We start from the raw sequence: 20,800 nt of genomic DNA, 5'->3' as shown, positions 1-20,800 counted from the left end.
GTCATCACCCAAACATATGCCTTGACTCTCCATATTTTTCTGATTTCATTTTTGCTTACCTTAGAACTCTGTGCACTTTACCAATGCTAACCACTGTTAATGTGCATGTGCTAACTCCTTAGAATATGGTAGAATTGGTTTACTTATAAGTCCCTAGTAAGGTAGTACTACATATACTCACGGCCTGTAAACCAAATGCTATGAGTGGGCATGCAGCACTTATTGTGCCACCCACTTAAGTAGCCCTTTAAGCATGTCTCAGGTCTGCCATTGCAGCCTGTGTGTGCAGATTTAAACTATCATTTTTACCTGGCATATAAACCTTTTGCCAGGCCCAAACCTTCCTTTTTAATACATATAGGTCACCGCTAGTGTAGACCCCGGACAGCCAATAGGGCAGGGTGAAGTGTTTAAAAACTTGGACCTACTGCGAGGCCTACCTTTCTGATAGGATAACTTTGGAGTTACCTTACTGCATTTTATAAGTAAAAAATTCCAAAGGGGACAGGTAACCGGTTCATGTTTGATGTCTTTGGAATTGTAATAAAAAATCCTAATTCATGGTGAAGCTGTATTTTAGATTATTTCCACTTTTGGAAAGTTGCCATTTTCCTGCCGCAGCCATTTAGTGCCTGCAGCCTATCACTGGGTCTAGCGCCAAGAAACCGTTTGGTAATTGAGCGCTCTATAAAACATTTTCAACTTCAACTTCAACTGGGTCACATGACTCGATGTAGTTGACAGCTGGGCTTTGTGTATTCATAATTGACAGCCACATACAATAGGGAGCTTAGGTGTGCCTGGACTGGCCACCACTGGCAGGACGGGAGGCAGGAGCTAGGCAGAGTCCCACTTATACTTGAATAGGATGTGTCCTGCCTCCACACAAAGAGCTGCATATCCCCTATGCACCTATGCACTTCAAAGGCCTTTTGCCTGAGTGAGAAGGACTTGATCTGCTACTCTTGAACTCAGAGCCCCAGACTGACTCCGAGGGCTACTTGGCATGCCTTCTGATCTGAAGCCTCAGCGACACAACATGCTTCCAACAACCTTGTACCTGCACCTGGGCTCTGCCATCTGTGAGTCTACCCTGCCAAGTGGTGCTATCCCAGTTCTAGATCCTTAGAGGTGGGCTTAAGGGGCTTTGCCAACCTCTGTGATCCAGCGAAACTAACACATCTCTGCTGTGCGTCACAAACCTGGGCAGTACTGCATAATTAGCTTTTTTGCCACATAATTTCTCACCCCTCCACATAATTTGGCACTCCCCTGCCGTATAATTACACTGCCCCTGAGTATAAGACAGGCCTAGATGTATAGGCACCTGATAGGATTTATCATTAAAACCAAACCCTCAATACCATTTATAAAAACACCTAACTTATTATTAAAGCATTTGTTTTGAAAACAACATGAAGCATCTGTCAGAGTATTTCTTCTGCCACTTCAAACCACAGAAAATGCAGGTATAAGACCCACCACTAGGGATCCCTGTATCTGGAGCTGTTAAGAAAATGCTTCAGCCCAGGGAATGCTTTAAAAGAGTTGAAAAAGTCTCCTTGAGTAATGCATCCTGTAACTTGGGAGTCATAGGGTTAGTGTTTTAATTGAATTTCACTCCCTGCAGCCCCCCTCAACACTTTCCAAGTATGTTTGTGGTGCCCTTTCCCCTCCTGGAGGCAGCAGAAGGAAGTAAAGAACACACGGCACACTTCACTTGGAGCATGTATTATTGGCACTTTATCTACACACACAACCTCATGCCACTCATCTTTTATTTCGATTTTTGTTTAGATCTGTTCCCCAGTGCATAACTCAGGCTCTGTTGGGCCGATGTCTTTGATTTTAGATTAAATTTGCTCCTGGTGGGGAGCTCTAGCCACCTGGAGTAGTTTCAGCTGGCCTCTTGACCTTAAAGATTTGTGGGAAGCTGGTGATACTGGTTCTCTGTGCCAGTCTTCTCCTCTCCTACCTCTAGGTGCTCCTCTCCTGCTGATAGGGGAATCTTGCACAGACCCTCCACTCCTAGTCAGCAGACCACCCTCCTGCCCACACTCTCAAGCACCCGAGCCTCCTGGCGGTACTGTAGGGCACTTACGGTCCTGGTCCATCCCATTTGACCCTTAGGGGGCATATGGGGACAGCACCACTGGCCCTAGGGAGACCAATTTAGTCCTGGAATCAACTGCAGGTAAAGACCTTAGTCCAATAAGGGTGTCAGGTGGCTTTTATTTCCACCTTTACATGATTCTGATGTGGTCATCATCCAGGTACAGAATCAGGCGTGATAAGTGTGGGTGGAAAGTTCTAGATGCCATTCTCCCCTTGCCAGTCCTAGGATACCGCATTACCCTCCACCCCCGTCCTAACACTCCTACACAACATTCTGGGAGAATCCAATATGGCAGAACCCTCCTTACCCTGTGCAGAGCTCCTCTGCCCACCCAGAGGTAGGGTCGTGGAAATTAGCAACCCCTCTTCTGTGGTCACTCCAAACCGGTTCTGGGATAGCTCCCACTCCCCCTGGGTTTGGAGCCAAGCTGCCTAGCAGGACACGAGAGATGGCAGCCTCACGTGTAAGCTACATCTGACTGTAACAGGGAAGACCATTTGAATTTGATCAAGTTACTGGGCACAGACCCAGGCCAGTCTCTCAAGGAGGGAAACTTCTATCACACACTTAAGGCCCTTGGTCCACTGTCTGCGAGCATTACACATCTTATTACAGGGAAGCCATTGCAGTTATGTGACAATGAACACTGGCAAAAGGCAGTTTTAGGCAGAAAAATGACAACTTCATAAAAGTGTAATTTCCAAAATAGTAAATTCAAATCCAAGTTGACCATTATGTTGGACTTTAAATTACTTTTAAAATGAGTCCTTGAATTATTTCTCTTAACTGCCACAAAATATAAACTTAGCATTTAATATATGTAACAATAGAGGCAAATGTTTCCCTACGGAAGCAGCCAGTCTTGCTACAGTGAAAATATCTTTTGGTTATATTTCACTGTAAGGACACGTTCAGCATTAATTCCTACATGTTCTCCTTTTCATTAAGTGGAGAAGAGTGGCTCAATGGTTAGAGCGGCAGACCCTGATGCAGAGGTCTGCTCCGGGACCAGGGTTCAATTCCTGCCTCGGCAGCTCTTAGACTCAATCTCCCCGGACCTGATAATTCTCGCCTTGGTGCCTAGTCTAATCATGGGTCCCACTCTGTGACTCTGGGCAATAGCTTGCTTAATCTCCACAACGGCCCCAGCAGCGCTTGGATGCCTGGCTTCACCTTGGGGGTGCCCAGGAGTGGACACCTCACAGGAAAGCCAGGAAGGGTTCCACAGCGGTATGAATACAGCGCTACGAGACCTCAGGGTAGAAGTGCGCTATATAAATACAAACACATTTACACACACACACATTATCATGCACACTGCTCTATTGGCCAATAAGACCTTAGAGATGACTTATTAATATTTAAAAGGGAGGTTAGGCATGTCAAAGGTTGAATTTGCAGTTAAAAAATCCCACCTGTCTGCAGCTAGCAGCCTGCACACAATGGAAGTCTCTCCCACGCAGCGTGCACACATGCACAGTTCAATTACCATGAAATTACAGTGAGTGAGCCTCAGGTAGTGAGGCTCACCAACACTATAAGTACAAGCAAAATATCCTGGTGGAATAAATGGGAAGAACCCATTTGCAAAAAGTTCCTTTTCCCGTTCTAAGAATGCCTGGACAAAGTATTTGCTCAGGGGTGTAGGTTAGCTTTGAACTCACATGGTTTACACTGTGAGGGCCTGTTGTAGAGGCCGATAGCAGGAGAGTTCTCTGCACACCTATAATTAGAAATAACAATTCTGGATTTTAGGTACATGCAACTCTGAGTGAATACAAAAAGAAAAGAAATGCACTGTGTTACTGTAAAACTGAGAGTGAGAATTGGCAAAGTCATCAATCTTTTGGGACTTAACCAATAAAATATTCTTCTTCACTTACTGCCAGGGCATGAAGAGAGCAAACGTATCCTTCTGTTGGACTGAGGAATTTATTCCTGCTGTCCGAGAGTTGTTTTGAGAGCAGTCATGATCTTCTGTATTCTAACATTTTGTTCTAGAACAAACAGCACCAGTCTCCTGCTGTTTGTTCTAGCCAAGGGGATAAATGAGGTTAAGACAAGGGGATAAATGAGGTTAAGTATTTGAAAGTGCATCCTCCTTACCTATGTAGAGATTTCACACTTAGCTTTAAGGGTCCAGATACACCTAAAACAGAGAAAGTGTCTGTCTGCATGAAAAAATCCATTAGGGTATTTGTAGAAATATGTTGGGCATAGAAAACAAAATCACCCCTAGAGAGCTAGGACATCCTACTAAACGTCTGGGAAAAATTACCTCAGTGCTTCAATTTCAACTTCAAGTTCATTTTCTGCCATGAAGCCTTTGAGCAGGGAGTTCAAGGATAGATTGGAACTGTTAACTAAACATATCATGCCTTAAAAGACCCCTTTTCAGATATTGCTTCCAGGTTTGCACCTCTGAGGAAATTTAACCTACAGATATGTTTCTAATGGGGTCATTTAGAATTTGGTGACCTCAAAGCACAGAGATTCCCACATTCCAGGAAGAGATCTCTAAATTTGATGGGCGGATATCTGCGAGGGCGGAGGAGGCCATAAGCTCTTCTGACCTGGTCCTCGGGTAGCCTAGGCTACTATTGTTTTAGGATCAGCGTTAGTCAGGTAGAACAATGCAAAAAAGTCCAGGTGGGGTTAGTTACGCAATATATGCTGGGACACAAGGTTTTGCAACGACATCACATTTATTGACAGCACAAATGGAGTATCAATTGCTATCCTTGGTAATATTTCTGGTGCTGACACAAAAAAACGTGAAAGTGCGTGAAGTGAGGGGTGCTAGTGACATATAAAATTTACATTGCATTCACAACAACAATAAACAAATCTCCTAAATAAATTAAATGCAGTAAGGGAGTTTTAGTTGTAAAGGTCGACAGTGTTTCGATCTCATGAATGTGAGATCATCAGGAAGAGAAAAGTGTGACTAGGTAGAATTGGTGAAGGAACTGAATCCGCAAGGCCACACGGGGCCGATGAGGAAGGAAGCACGAATGTAACTGGAGGCACGTGCTAACCGTGATTATGGGGAAGGCCGCAGTGGGCCACACAAGGTAGAATAGAGTAACCCGAGCAATTGAGCACTCGTAGGTAGTAGAAGGAGTTTTAGAGCGGGTCACGGAGGGCCATGGCGGAGGAGAAACCGGTCTCAGGATGCTTGTTTCTGGTCCAGGGACGATCTGGCTTGGCAGTTCAGGCTGGACTGTTCCCATGAGGCACAGGGTCAAGACTGATTTGCATATGGCCAGGATATAAACTGGGGTGGCATGGTGAGCAAATGAATGATGGATTTAACCCAGATCTCTTGACTGGGGGTGAATGTTTTGATTTGTTCTGCATTCCGTCCATCAATTGTGTGTCTTCAGTGAGTTAATTAGGCTGAAAATATACACCCCGACAACCGTGGGTGTGGAGCGAGTAACTAAGCCGGTTAGTGGAGCGATGGCAGGACGCACAAGGAAGTTGCTGGTGTCATCAGTGGAATGAATCCAGGCTGCTTCCTTCCTCATCGGCCCCGTGTGGCCTTGCGGATTCAGTTCCTTTGCTTTCGTCAAGTTTTTTTTGTGAGCACCAGAACTATTATCATGTATAGCAATTGATACTCAATTTATGCTATCAATAAATGTGATGTCATTGCAAAACCTTGTGTCCCAACTTACATTGCGTAACTAGTCCCGCCTGGACTTTTTTGCATTGTTCTACCTGACTAACGCTGATCCTACAACAATAGTAGCCTAGGCTACCCGAGGACCAGAGCGGCCTCCCCCAGACCTTTATCATTTTCAACCATCTTAACTACCCCTGGTCACACTCCTGGGGTCCACTTGTTCTTTAAACATATTGGTCCTGGTTAATGGCATGGAGGATTATTTTTTAAATGTATTGAAGTTTGGGTATTATTATTTAATTATTTATTTATTTATTTACATGGTTATTTATTTATCAATTGATTTATTTTGGACTATGGTACTAATGCTGGACACCTATTGATCGAGAACAAGGGAACCCTACTCACAAGGAGCCTAGGGTGATAAACGTATTTAACCCAAGATCAATGGTTCCTGTGGACTAATACAAACTTATTTTTAATAATAAGGCCTGCAGATTGGCAATATTCAGGGTTATAATTGATGTCAAAAAGAGAGCCAGCCAAACACACCATAGATGTCAATTGGTGTAAACATTTGGTTATGTAATAAGTTGAACAACAATACATGTATAGTTAAAAAAAAAAAAATCAACAATGATTAAACATTAGTGAGGGGTGTCCCAGTGAAGGTAGGAACCTAAAAAAAGGTGACGTAGCTCGTGACACATGTATAAGGTTTCTTTAGAACATAAAAGAGACCATTATGAGGTATACATAATGTAAATCCGCACTTTATACAATGAGAAGTGCTCTGTAGTGGTTCGCTTTTGCTAACAGTTGACGGCGTTTCGACCATGTGTGCAATATAGGGTCTCTTCAGGACCTAGAATTAGACTTATCCTGATGTAAATGACAGGTCCACATTTGAGCAAGCAGAGGGGGAACTAAACTTACCCCGTGTGAGGGTAGTGGTAGAGTGGTAGGCAGTCCGAATTGAAGGATGGCACGTACGGGAAAACCTCGGCAATCAGGCAGCAATATTAGCGAGCGCTGTATAAAACAAGGATGAGGCTTGTAGATGTGCATTTAATCATGCTTGCATAAGAATGAGCTAGGAAATTAAAACAGACTTACCCAAACGGGTATGTCTGAGCGCTGGAAAAACGGGAGCAGAGCCGAACACCATATGTGTTTGTGGCGTGACAGGCTCTGATTCGGTCTACTTGTTTGTGTTGGTGGTTTCCATAGGCAGGGGGATCTAGAATGATAACGAGTAAATGGAATGCTGTAATCTGAGCATGCCTAAAGGAATTGACTAAAGTAGGCTGTAGAGATACTAGATCTGTTCTCCATTCAGCAGCTCGTTTCATTTATGGGGCCAAAAGAAGCGACCACATCACACCGATGTTATCCACCCTCCGCTGGCTTCCCATCGAGGCTAGAGCTATCTACAAGACTGCCTGTATCACCCACAAAGCCTTGCACTCCTCCTCTCCTCGCTACCTGGGGAATAAACTGAAACTCTCTGGAGGCTCTAGACCATCACGTAATGCTGAAAATCTACTGCTTGAAGCTCCCACTTTCAAGAAGGAAAGATTGATGGCCCAATCCTTTTCAGGCAACGCGGTGAGAATGTGGAACTCACTTCCGCCTCAACTCCGTACCACCACCTCCTCCCAGGTCTTCAAAACGGACCTCAAAGTTCTCCTCCTCCACAGACACCTCCAAAAGTAATCCACGCCCTCTCTATTATCTGAAGGAAGATCTCCCATTACTAAAAACTCTATTCTCCATGACTATGGAATTGCCTTCCCAGTGTGTTCGTGTGGTTGGAGTGTATGCCATTTATTGCAGTATTATCCTTGTACCTGTGTTTGGTACTCTTTTGTAACATGCACATGCCACTTTTCTCTTGTAACACAGTGTTTGCTACCTCTCACATTTTAATTGCTTTTGATACTTGCACAAGTGCCACCTTTGCCTACGTGATTCAGAAAAGGGGGTGGTGATGAACAGAGTGTCTGAATTAAGCAGACCACTCTTACCCAGTCCAAAGATCAGGGCTTGATCCATCTCCGTTTTTAGCTCACTGCACCATCCCAGCTCAGAACTTGGCTATATGCAAATTAGTCTGACCCTGGCCCAGTGCATCATGGGAACAGGGCAGACCAAACTACCAAGCCAATTCTTATACTGGGAAGGAAACAAGCTTCCGGGGACCGGTTTCTGGCATTTCAGCCGTCTTCGGCCCGGCTTGCTTGAATCCTGATGGTGCAATGAGCAAGGGACTCACATCTGAGTATACCCTTCCACGCTTATGGTGGACAAAAATGATTCAGAAAAGGGGGTGGTGATGAACAGAGTGTCTGAATTAAGCAGACCACTCTTACCCAGTCCAAAGATCAGGGCTTGATCAATCACAGTTTTTTAGCTCACTGCACCATCCCAGCTCCGAACTTGGCAATATGCAAATTAGTCTGACCCTGGCCCAGTGCATCATGGGAACAGGGCAGACCAAACTACCAAGCCAATTCTTATACTGGGAAGGAAACAAGCTTCCGGGGACCGGTTTCTGGCATTTCAGCCGTCTTCGGCCCGGCTTGCTTGAATCCTGATGGTGCAATGAGCAAGGGACTCACATCTGAGTATACCCTTCCACGCTTATGGTGGACAAAAATGATTCAGAAAAGGGGGTGGTGATGAACAGAGTGTCTGAATTAAGCAGACCACTCTTACCCAGTCCAAAGATCAGGGCTTGATCCATCACCGTTTTTTAGCTCACTGCACCATCCCAGCTCAGAACTTGGCTATATGCAAATTAGTCTGACCCTGGCCCAGTGCATCATGGGAACAGGGCAGACCAAACTACCAAGCCAATTCTTATACTGGGAAGGAAACAAGCTTCCGGGGACCGGTTTCTGGCATTTCAGCCGTCTTCGGCCCGGCTTGCTTGAATCCTGATGGTGCAATGAGCAAGGGACTCACATCTGAGTATACCCTTCCACGCTTATGGTGGACAAAAATGATTCAGAAAGGGGGGTGGTGATGAACAGAGATGAGTCCCTTTCTCACTGCACCATCAGGATTCAAGCAAGCCGGGCCGAAGACGGCTGAAATGCCAGAAACCGGTCCCCGGTAGCTTGTCTCCTTTCTGGTGAAGAATTGGCTTGGTAGTTTAGTCTGCCCTGTTCCCATGATGCACTGGGCCAGGGACAGACTGATTTGCATATAGCCAGGTTCTGAACTGGGATGGTGCAGTGAGATAAATAACGGTGATGGATCAAGCCCTGATCTTTGGACTGGGTAAGAGTGGTCTGCTTAATTCAGACACTCTGTTCATCACCACCCCCATTTCTGAATCGTTTTTGGCCACTATAGGTGTGGCAGGGTATACTCAGACATGAGTCCCTTTCTCACTGCACCATCAGGATTCAAGCAAGCCGGGCCGAAGACGGCTGAAATGCCAGAAACCGGTCCCCGGTAGCTTGTCTCCTTTCTGGTGAAGAATTGGCTTGGTAGTTCAGTCTGCCCTGTTCCCATGATGCACTGGGCCAGAGACAGACTGATTTGCATATAGCCAGGTTCTGAACTGGGATGGTGCAGTGAGATAAATAACGGTGATGGATAAAGCCCTGATCTTTGGACTGGGTAAGAGTGGTCTGCTTAATTCAGACACTCTGTTCATCACCACCCCCATTTCTGAATCGTTTTTGGCCACTATAGGTGTGGCAGGGTATACTCAGACATGAGTCCCTTTCTCACTGCACCATCAGGATTCAAGCAAGCCGGGCCGAAGACGGCTGAAATGCCAGAAACCGGTCCCCGGTAGCTTGTCTCCTTTCTGGTGAAGAATTGGCTTAGTAGTTTAGTCTGCCCTGTTCCCATGATGCACTGGGCCAGGGACAGACTGATTTGCATATAGCCAGGTTCTTAACTGGGATGGTGCAGTGAGATAAATAACGGTGATGGATCAAGCCCTGATCTTTGGACTGTGTAAGAGTGGTCTGCTTAATTCAGACACTCTGTTCATCACCACCCCCATTTCTGAATCGTTTTTGGCCACTATAGGTGTGGCAGGGTATACTCAGACATGAGTCCCTTTCTCCCTGCACCATCAGGATTCAAGCAAGCCGGGCCGAAGACGGCTGAAATGCCAGAAACCGGTCCCCGGTAGCTTGTCTCCTTTCTGGTGAAGAATTGGCTTGGTAGTTTAGTCTGCCCTGTTCCCATGATGCACTGGGCCAGGGACAGACTGATTTGCATATAGCCAGGTTCTGAACTGGGATGGTGCAGTGAGATAAATAACGGTGATGGATCAAGCCCTGATCTTTGGACTGGGTAAGAGTGGTCTGCTTAATTCAGACACTCTGTTCATCACCACCCCCATTTCTGAATCGTTTTTGGCCACTATAGGTGTGGCAGGGTATACTCAGACATGAGTCCCTTTCTCACTGCACCATCAGGATTCAAGCAAGCCGGGCCGAAGACGGCTGAAATGCCAGAAACCGGTCCCCGGTAGCTTGTCTCCTTTCTGGTGAAGAATTGGCTTGGTAGTTTAGTCTGCCCTGTTCGCATGATGCACTGGGCCAGGGACTGACTGATTTGCATATAGCCAGGTTCTGAACTGGGATGGTGCAGTGAGATAAATAACGGTGATGGATCAAGCCCTGATCTTTGGACTGGGTAAGAGTGGTCTGCTTAATTCAGACAATCTGTTCATCACCACCCCCATTTCTGAATCGTTTTTGGCCACTATAGGTGTGGCAGGGTATACTCAGACATGAGTCCCTTTCTCACTGCACCATCAGGATTCAAGCAAGCCGGGCCGAAGATGGCTGAAATGCCAGAAACCGGTCCCCGGTAGCTTGTCTCCTTTCTGGTGAAGAATTGGCTTGGTAGTTTAGTCTGCCCTGTTCCCATGATGCACTGGGCCAGGGACAGACTGATTTGCATATAGCCAGGTTCTGAACTGGGATGGTGCAGTGAGATAAATAACGGTGATGGATCAAGCCCTGATCTTTGGACTGGGTAAGAGTGGTCTGCTTAATTCAGACACTCTGTTCATCACCACCCCCATTTATGAATCCTTTTTGGCCACTATAGGTGTGGCAGGGTATACTCAGACATGAGTCCCTTTCTCACTGCACCATCAGGATTCAAGCAAGCCGGGCCGAAGACGGCTGAAATGCCAGAAACCGGTCCCCGGTAGCTTGTCTCCTTTCTGGTGAAGAATTGGCTTGGTAGTTTAGTCTGCCCTGCTCCCATGATGCACGGGGCAAGGGACAGACTGATTTGCATATAGCCAGGTTCTGAACTGGGATGGTGCAGTGAGATAAATAACGGTGATGGATCAAGCCCTGATCTTTGGACTGGGTAAGAGTGGTCTGCTTAATTCAGACACTCTGTTCATCACCACCCCCATTTCTGAATCGTTTTTGGCCACTATAGGTGTGGCAGGGTATACTCAGACATGAGTCCCTTTCTCACTGCACCATCAGGATTCAAGCAAGCCGGGCCGAAGACGGCTGAAATGCCAGAAACCGGTCCCCGGTAGCTTGTCTCCTTTCTGGTGAAGAATTGGCTTGGTAGTTTAGTCTGCCCTGTTCCCATGATGCACTGGGCCAGGGACAGACTGATTTGCATATAGCCAGGTTCTGAACTGGGATGGTGCAGTGAGATAAATAACGGTGATGGATCAAGCCCTGATCTTTGGACTGGGTAAGAGTGGTCTGCTTAATTAAGACACTCTGTTCATCACCACCCCCATTTCTGAATCGTTTTTGGCCACTATTGGTGTGGCAGGGTATACTCAGACATGAGTCCCTTTCTCACTGCACCATCAGGATTCAAGCAAGCCGGGCCGAAGACGGCTGAAATGCCAGAAACCGGTCCCCGGTAGCTTGTCTCCTTTCTGGTGAAGAATTGGCTTGGTAGTTTAGTCTGCCCTGTTCCCATGATGAACTGGGCCAGGGACTGACTGATTTGCATATAGCCAGGTTCTGAACTGGGATGGTGCAGTGAGATAAATAACGGTGATGGATCAAGCCCTGATCTTTGGACTGGGTAAGAGTGGTCTGCTTAATTCAGACAATCTGTTCATCACCACCCCCATTTCTGAATCGTTTTTGGACACTATAGGTGTGGCAGGGTATACTCAGACATGAGTCCCTTTCTCACTGCACCATCAGGATTCAAGCAAGCCGGGCCGAAGATGGCTGAAATGCCAGAAACCGGTCCCCGGTAGCTTGTCTCCTTTCTGGTGAAGAATTGGCTTGGTAGTTTAGTCTGCCCTGTTCTCATGATGCACTGGGCCAGGGACAGACTGATTTGCATATAGCCAGGTTCTGAACTGGGATGGTGCAGTGAGATAAATAACGGTGATGGATCAAGCCCTGATCTTTGGACTGGGTAAGAGTGGTCTGCTTAATTCAGACACTCTGTTCATCACCACCCCCATTTATGAATCGTTTTTGGCCACTATAGGTGTGGCAGGGTATACTCAGACATGAGTCCCTTTCTCACTGCACCATCAGGATTCAAGCAAGCCGGGCCGAAGACGGCTGAAATGCCAGAAACCGGTCCCCGGTAGCTTGTCTCCTTTCTGGTGAAGAATTGGCTTGGTAGTTTAGTCTGCCCTGTTCCCATGATGCACTGGGCAAGGGACAGACTGATTTGCATATAGCCAGGTTCTGAACTGGGATGGTGCAGTGAGATAAATAACGGTGATGGATCAAGCCCTGATCTTTGAACTGGGTAAGAGTGGTCTGCTTAATTCAGACACTCTGTTCATCACCACCCCCATTTCTGAATCGTTTTTGGCCACTATAGGTGTGGCAGGGTATACTCAGACATGAGTCCCTTTCTCACTGCACCATCAGGATTCAAGCAAGCCGGGCCGAAGACGGCTGAAATGCCAGAAACCGGTCCCCGGTAGCTTGTCTCCTTTCTGGTGAAGAATTGGCTTGGTAGTTTAGTCTGCCCTGTTCCCATGATGCACTGGGCCAGGGACAGACTGATTTGCATATAGCCAGGTTCTGAACTGGGATGGTGCAGTGAGATAGATAACGGTGATGGATCAAGCCCTGATCTTTGGACTGGGTAAGAGTGGTCTGCTTAATTAAGACACTCTGTTCATCACCACCCCCATTTCTGAATCGTTTTTGGCCACTATTGGTGTGGCAGGGTATACTCAGACATGAGTCCCTTTCTCACTGCACCATCAGGATTCAAGCAAGCCGGGCCGAAGACGGCTGAAATGCCAGAAACCGGTCCCCGGTAGCTTGTCTCCTTTCTGGTGAAGAATTGGCTTGGTAGTTTAGTCTGCCCTGTTCCCATGATGAACTGGGCCAGGGACTGACTGATTTGCATATAGCCAGGTTCTGAACTGGGATGGTGCAGTGAGATAAATAACGGTGATGGATCAAGCCCTGATCTTTGGACTGGGTAAGAGTGGTCTGCTTAATTCAGACAATCTCTTCATCACCACCCCCATTTCTGAATCGTTTTTGGCCACTATAGGTGTGGCAGGGTATACTCAGACATGAGTCCCTTTCTCACTGCACCATCAGGATTCAAGCAAGCCGGGCCGAAGACGGCTGAAATGCCAGAAACCGGTCCCCGGTAGCTTGTCTCCTTTCTGGTGAAGAATTGGCTTGGTAGTTTAGTCTGCCCTTTTCTCATGATGCACTGGGCCAGGGACAGACTGATTTGCATATAGCCAGGTTCTGAACTGGGATGGTGCAGTGAGATAAATAACGGTGATGGATCAAGCTCTGATCTTTGGACTGGGTAAGAGTGGTCTGCTTAATTCAGACACTCTGTTCATCACCACCCCCATTTCTGAATCACCATTGCCTACGTAACGTTTGCTCTTGGGCCTGAGTGTCTAGCTTATATTACCTCTAATTGTACTTTGTTTTCTCTTGTAACCTGCACACATGTCACTCTTTCCTCCTGTAATGCACTGTTTGCTACCTCATGTATTTTGTTTGCTCACAATTGTCACTTTTACTTCATGTAACTTATCGTCTGCTTTTGTAATTTGTTCACTTGTATTTTTCTGTTCCTATTGTGAAGCGCTCTGAGGCCTTCAGGTAAAGTCTGCGCTATATAAAAACGCATAAATAAATAAATTAAATAAATAAATAATAATCCAATTGAGCCTGCTCCCGGGATAATATGGAGCACAAGGGCTTGAGTCTCTCTGTTCGAGGAAATGACAATGGGCTGCCAGCCAGTGAGAGGTATTTAAGGAATATGTTCCTGTCCATGGATGGTCGAGTGTCAGAACCGCCAAGGCTGTGGAATTCAGCATACCGATCCGGGTATGGCAGTGGAAAGGGACAAAAGACTAGTGGTGACGTCTCATGCGCTTTGGCACCACGTAGCAGTTAGCCTGCCTAAAGTCACGTGATTTTCAAGTGGAATTGCACAACATGTGCTGTATATTTTATAACTAAATGAAGGGGCTTTGCGGTGTCACGTCTAGTGTTATTGTGATTATTATGTTAATGGTGCAATATGGTAATAAGTGACGGTTTTGAACCATCATCTGTGCTGGCCTACCGGTGTATGAATATCGGTTACGGTACCACTTATGTAATAATTTATAGAGGATAAGGCTGCACATAATCATAATCACTTGCTATTGTATTTGACATTTGCTGACAGTTGCTGGATCACTATGCATATCCCTTGATACAGTGCCATTGTTGCCAAAATAATAAAATGATACTACTCACTATTCACAGTTGCTGGATTACTAAGCATATTCTTCAGAACAATACCATTGTTTGGACACCTATTGATGGCATTGCATGCTATGTTTGTCTTCGCAGGTGAGTGTTGTTGTGTCACTAATTACCATGATAGCCCCATCTGCTTTTGAGCTTGTGGCAGCACTGGAGATGTATCACCCTAGGACCACTCTGCGGTTTCAGCTTGCGAGGTACAGGGATACCCAAAGTCACAAACACTGAGTTTATATGCTGCTATGAAGAGTGATAAACCTTTACATATTAATTGTATTTGTTTATTTTAGAGTACTTGTCCTTTACCTGGGGAATCTCTACAGTTTAATAATTGCTTTGCTGGACAAGGTGAACAGCATGAGTGTAAGTATTCTCGATGAATATACTTGGTTTGAGTTTGATTACCAGTTGGAATGTATTTAGCCATGCTACTTTGCAACTTTTCATTTAACGTAATCGTGGCAGGGCCGGCGCTAGGCATGGGCAGTATGGGCAGCAGCCCAGGGCCTCGCACTCAGCCTACCAGCATGGGGCCCCACACCAGTGCAACACACAACCAAACCTCTTGTACCCCTGCCAATCCCATTGAAGAAAGGTGTCTGCAATTGGGCTTACAGGATGGGGCCCCATCCCTGGGCCTCTCAGGGATGGTGAGGGTAAGCCTAGGGGAGGGGGACTCTTCATCTTGTGCCAGTTGCAAGGAGACACATTTTGTCCTGCAATTAGGCCTCCTACCTGGCTGCTCATTGAGAGACACTGCAGAACACCCATTGTCAGCACTTTACAGTCTACAACGTTTTAACTCTCAGCCCCCAAGCTAGTCTCACACCTGTAGCCCGATGTGAGCTGAGAAAGGGGTGCTAGTAGGTGGCAGAGAGGGGAGCTGTGGCTCACAGGGAGACTGCCCAAAGCAGCTTGCCGGAGACCTAAAGGTGTCACTTATGTAAATTAGAAGGGCCTTGCACATTCCCCTTTGACCAGGGCCCCAACAATCCTAGAACCAGCCCTGAATCATGGTGTGCAATCTGAGACAGGGGGTGTGATTAATCATTCCATGCAGGCAGCAGCACACATTGTTTTCTCTGCCTCTTCCTCTGTCAACTGTCTGACACTCCAGGTGCCCCAATGTGCCCAGCTGGTGCATCTAGCTTTCTGAATGTCATTTCACAACCCACGCTGGAAGGTCACGCATGACATAGCTAAAGACATTGCATCGCACAACACATTCACTATTGTAATTGGAACAAACGTATGTAAGACAGAAATAAAAATATACTACAACATCCGCTCTTACTATCAAGTGACCATCAACCTACCCCACGTCAACCACACAGGAAGCATTTACACCATCTATAGGAAATTAAGACTAGATTTTAACCAATCACCAAAACACCTGTAACTGAAACTGAAACCACACTACCTTTCTTGAATCCTACACACACCGAAACTGATGCCCTTGGTCAAGAAGTATTGTGGCTGCTGTGCCTCCTTGGTCTAGTCTACTTTTTGCAACACCCACTAACGCTAGGAGGGATGTTTCAGTATTGAGTTTGGGCCGAAAACCTGTTTAGGTGTGGTGAAGGTGGCTGTTGGCCTTAATAAAATCTGAGAGATGATTATTAACATGTTTTTCTAACCCTTTGCTTATGTCTGGAAGGAGTGAGATTGGAGGAAAATGATCCAGACATAAGGAGTCTAGGTTGGGCTTTTTGTGGATAGCCATGGCATGTTTACAGGCCAGGGGTACTGTGCCCCTTTCCAGGGACAGATTGACCATGTCAAGCAAAGGAGGGACAAAGGAGTAAAAGGATCCTGGGAGGGGGGCAGGAGCCTGTGGAGATGCAGATATGATTTTTCCAAAGATGATAGTGAAATAATCATACGCTAGTGGAGTAAATTCTGGAGGCAGAGCTACTATTGTGGAAATTGCTAAGGGAATTGGCGTTTGAGTCTTCCTCCACCTCTTATAAGGAGCGGTAGATGTCAGTTATTTTATTATGGAAACAGGAGGCCAGATCATTGCACCTGATGTTAGAGGGTTCAGTGGGAGAGCCAATGGGTGTTGGTTCGAGCAATGTTTCGGTGATTTTAAACATATCTCTAGGGGAGTTTGTTGCAGCATTAAATCTATTTTTATAGTTGGCGGCCTGTGTAGTTTCAATTTCTGTATGATAAGTCCTTACTTTTTCCTGGTATGATGCTTTGTTTGATCCCTGTTGCCCTTCCTCCCTGCCCTTTGTACAATCTTGTATTTTTTTTTCACACCCACAAACAGCCAAAAAACTAGCCCATACAGTGGTGTCTCCAACTAGTGGATCCAGACTCCAACTCAATAAGGAAAAGTTACCGTAATGATTTGGTTAACTCTTCATTTTAATGTTCTCCCATTTCAAAGTGTTGCACTTTCAAACAGCAGGCCTCTTGTTTCTAATGCCCAGTAGACACTATGCCATATGTAGAACTGAAAAACACATCTTTTTTTTTAAAATAGGAGAAATCTAAAGTACAGAAATGTTTTCCATATTTGTACATTTTTGCCGAAAGTATTCCTGCACTTTAAATTTCTCCTATTTAAGAAAATGGTTCTATGCTTGTAAATATGGCACAGGCTCTCATTCACTCATTCATATATATACCATTCATACACACACATGTTCATACATCCCCAAAGACCACAGTCTCACTGACACACTTGGCAGCCCTCTCATAGTGCCCCTAGTCAAAATATTTTTTTTCAATCAAAGTATTTGGCTCTATGGACATTAGCCTTAAAGTCAATAACGCTGGATTCGGGGGTGATTGGTAACAATGCATGTTATTTAGCCTTCTGTAGCTCACAAGGATTTTCAGTGATCGATAGTACCTATCGTTACAGAAAGGGCTGGAGACTCCTTGGGTCAAGCAATACAATCTCAGGTCTCCAATTTACCAAACAGTTTGATCATGGGCAAATCTTACTCTGGCTGTGCTTCTGTTCCCTGATAAGACAATATGTATGTAGCATAGACACCCAGCATGGTCTTCATTCTCTCTCTCTTTGCATGTATATATAAATGTAAGAAGGGTTGCTTAGCTGTAGATGTCCACATTTCTAATTAGCATTTTTAAAGAAGACTGTGTCCCTGAGGCAACACTGTGCAAGACCACTTCTGTGCTGCAGCTCCTCCCACCCAGCCACAGACAGGAACCTCGTTCACATATGTGGCTCAAATAGTGAGATGCGGACACCCTGCCCGGTCACTCGCAGTGTCACTCACAGTGCCAGCAGCAAAAGCTGGACATTTGGTGTTCTGCCCTAGCAGTGTGCGGACAAATAAGATGGGTGTCTACTCTACTCACTTATGAAAGCACTGAAACTAAACTGACAACCACACTTCTTGAAACCCAACAGCAGTCATACATGTTAGAAGTTATTGTGAGGCCTGAGGTCAGCTAATTCACACTGACTGATGCCATCATATTGTAACTAAGCCATGTTTGATCTCTCACTATTAATAAACAAAGCAGTGTTGCCTTAATATCTATAAATAGTGCAGCTCAAGCATGGGACTCACTAATGAACCCCCCACCTTCTGATGGACCTGGCAGCAGCTGTACATTTTATGGACATCAGTAATCTCATTTTTGTATTATTGCACGCCTGTGCCATTTTAGTGGTTGTCAGCAGCATCACCTCACCCCCACAGTTAGTTGTTCGGTGCACCACAACATCCTCTCAACACAATAAAACCGATGAACTCATCTTGGAGGATCCCTCCCTCATCATCAATATGCTAAAGAGGTAAGCAGGTAACCATTGATTACAGTTGTAGGCAGACATCATATCTGCAAAACAGATCAACTTTTTAATTCATGGTTTACATAGAAGTGCACAAGGAGTTGTCTTGCTGGGAGCAAGATAACTCCTCTGATCAGCTTTCAACTGCTTCCAACTGACTCCTGTATGATATATCAAATATTCTAAATCCAACTCATAGCCTCAAATGCAAAAGAGTTTCTCTTTCAGAAAAAGTATAAAAAACCCAGGACTGTTTCCTCATATTTCCTCTTACATTCTAGGTATACATACAATCCTGATATACACCTGGCGCTTCTGATTTTGTTGAGCGACAAACCAGTGGCAATGCCATGGATTGAGTGTGGCGGGCGGGTGGGTGGGGGCTGTAAGGGTGTGCAAAAAAAGGAAATAAAAGGTATCTTATCACAGTCTCTCTCCTCCTTTTCTCCTCCACGTTGGGCCAGAAAAGGAAGCACCCAGGCACCCTTAAGCCAATCACAATGCTACAATGCAGCTTTGTGATTGGTCTGTATACAGCCTAGGTGGAGAACATGCAAAGTGGGCATGACTGTCATGAGCACTTACAGTGTGCCACCACTCCTCCCTCTGTTACTCTGTCATCAAATCATCCCCACACTGCCCTCAAAGCTGCCGCAGAAGGAATATATAAAATGATAATAGCCTCAAGTTATTATCATTTTATTTTCCCTTTATTTTACTGCTGTAAAGCAGTGGGGCGATGCTCCTCCACCTTATCGGAGGAGACGCCACTGCAACAAACCCATTTTCGTTTGTCTTCCTTTGAGGGTACACATTATCGTTTGTGTGGATCCTACTTGCACACCCCCTCGAGTATGCCCAAATTGTTTACATTTAAATCTAATTCAGGCATGTGTAGTTTAAATCTACACATGCCATTTGAACTTCTGTCTCCTTTTCTGAACTGGCAAAATGAGTAAATTACTTTCTCTAAGCATGTACATATAAACATCCATAATCATTGGGGAGTTATATTTACCTTCTGTGAATGATCCACTTCCGGGAAGGATTCGCTATACTCCTTTATATTTAGCATTGTATATCTTTATATTATAAACATCATTTAATAGCATTTTATATTTTGCAACTGAAGCATTGGTTCCTTTTCCAACTTTTTTGCAGAATTGTACTTGCAGCTATATAAATCATTGTCTCTTCATAAATACCTGCTCCCAATAGGAGTTGACAAACACTAATAGCCATCCATGTTTTATGCAACCTGATATCTTCAGACTTTAATCAGTAGGATTGAAATACAAATTTCCTTTGGTCCGTAGTAGGAATGTACCCTTATTAGATGACACCTATCTTTGGGAACAGCAAACATAATGTTAACCACATACTGGCATAGATGTTCTGTGAAAGAATAAATTAAAATACATGATAACACAGCCTAAGGCATAACATTTTGATCTTTCAGAATGCTGGTAATGGAAGTGCCACTGAACCTGCCCCTTTTCTGGCCACAAGAACTTTTGCAACCTTATCGACATCTACCGCTGTTCCTGACCTTGGAGTGAATGGGAACAACACATTCATCCTAGAACTGGAGGAGAACAGTACTATCACGCCTATCGTAGTGCCTAACCAGACAACATCATCATCTTCTTTTGACTACAACTTTCAGAGCCAGAAAAATGAGTGTTGGGAAACATACGTTGGGCAGGTAGGACATGATTTTACAAGATGCACAACAGATAAAGAATGTATTTAATCTAAACTAAAACAGGACATGTTGAATCTGGTCTTTTGAAAATATGCACATTCCGCTGACTTTTAGCTTTATTGATTAGACAGTCCTCGTTCTAAGACTTCTCTAAATAGTGGTGTTTGCTCAACCTTATGACAGTGGATCATCAGGTAAGCCCTGAAGTATTCAAGATGGTCAGCGCACAATTCCCTTGACCATCAACAGTAGCTGAAGACCGATATTTTAAAAAAAAAAATTATTTTTTTATTGAGAGTTCAAATATAACAATACAATATAGGAAACAGGACATAGTTGAAATCCAATTAATACAGTATGAGAAAGAAGAATATTAAAAACATCCATACAATTTGTCATTTTAACATTTAAATTATAAAGTGCAGAGTTGTGTAAGAACAAACAATCAATCGGCTGTCACTAATATTCAAAAGATTTTGTTAGAATTAAAACAGTACGTAGCATTTAAATACACCGAGCGTCTTCTCAGTTAATATTTCATAGCTAAGTTGTAAAGTACATCGTGCGGAGTCGAAACAATCGGAATAGACTAATACATTTTTTCAGAAAAATATAGATCTGGTTAAGTAGTAACAAGACAAATTTAAGAATCAAACCCACTCCAATATTTATCATATTTTTTGAGAGCCCCTGATCTTAGAGCATATTTTCTTTCCCTACCCTGGATTCGAAGTAATTTTGCCTTCCATGCCTGGAAGGATGGAACAAGATCTGTTTTCCAGGACTGTAATATAAGGGATTTAGCTATTAAAGAAGCTATAAAAAGGGACTCGTCATGTTG

The 20,800-nt window shown here is 44.8% G+C and overlaps 1 protein-coding gene across 1 annotated transcript in view; it reads left to right on the top strand.

Moving 5' to 3' along the window:
- The window catches only part of TMC3 (transmembrane channel like 3), a 584,800-nt gene that overhangs the window by 353,245 nt on the left and 210,755 nt on the right, over nt 1-20,800 (top strand). Inside the window, exons 11-13 of the mRNA XM_086958221.1 lie at nt 14,564-14,673; nt 14,767-14,839; nt 19,714-19,959. Of these exons, the coding sequence (XP_086814347.1) occupies nt 14,564-14,673; nt 14,767-14,839; nt 19,714-19,959 (429 nt within the window). The remainder of the gene's footprint in view (nt 1-14,563; nt 14,674-14,766; nt 14,840-19,713; nt 19,960-20,800) is intronic.

Source organism: Lissotriton vulgaris, chromosome 2_1 (assembly GCF_964263255.1).
Source record: "Lissotriton vulgaris chromosome 2_1, aLisVul1.2, whole genome shotgun sequence".
NCBI lineage: Eukaryota > Metazoa > Chordata > Amphibia > Caudata > Salamandridae > Lissotriton > Lissotriton vulgaris.
The sequence above is the reverse complement of the archived record's forward strand: the minus strand, read 5'-3'. Positions and strand labels throughout refer to the sequence as shown.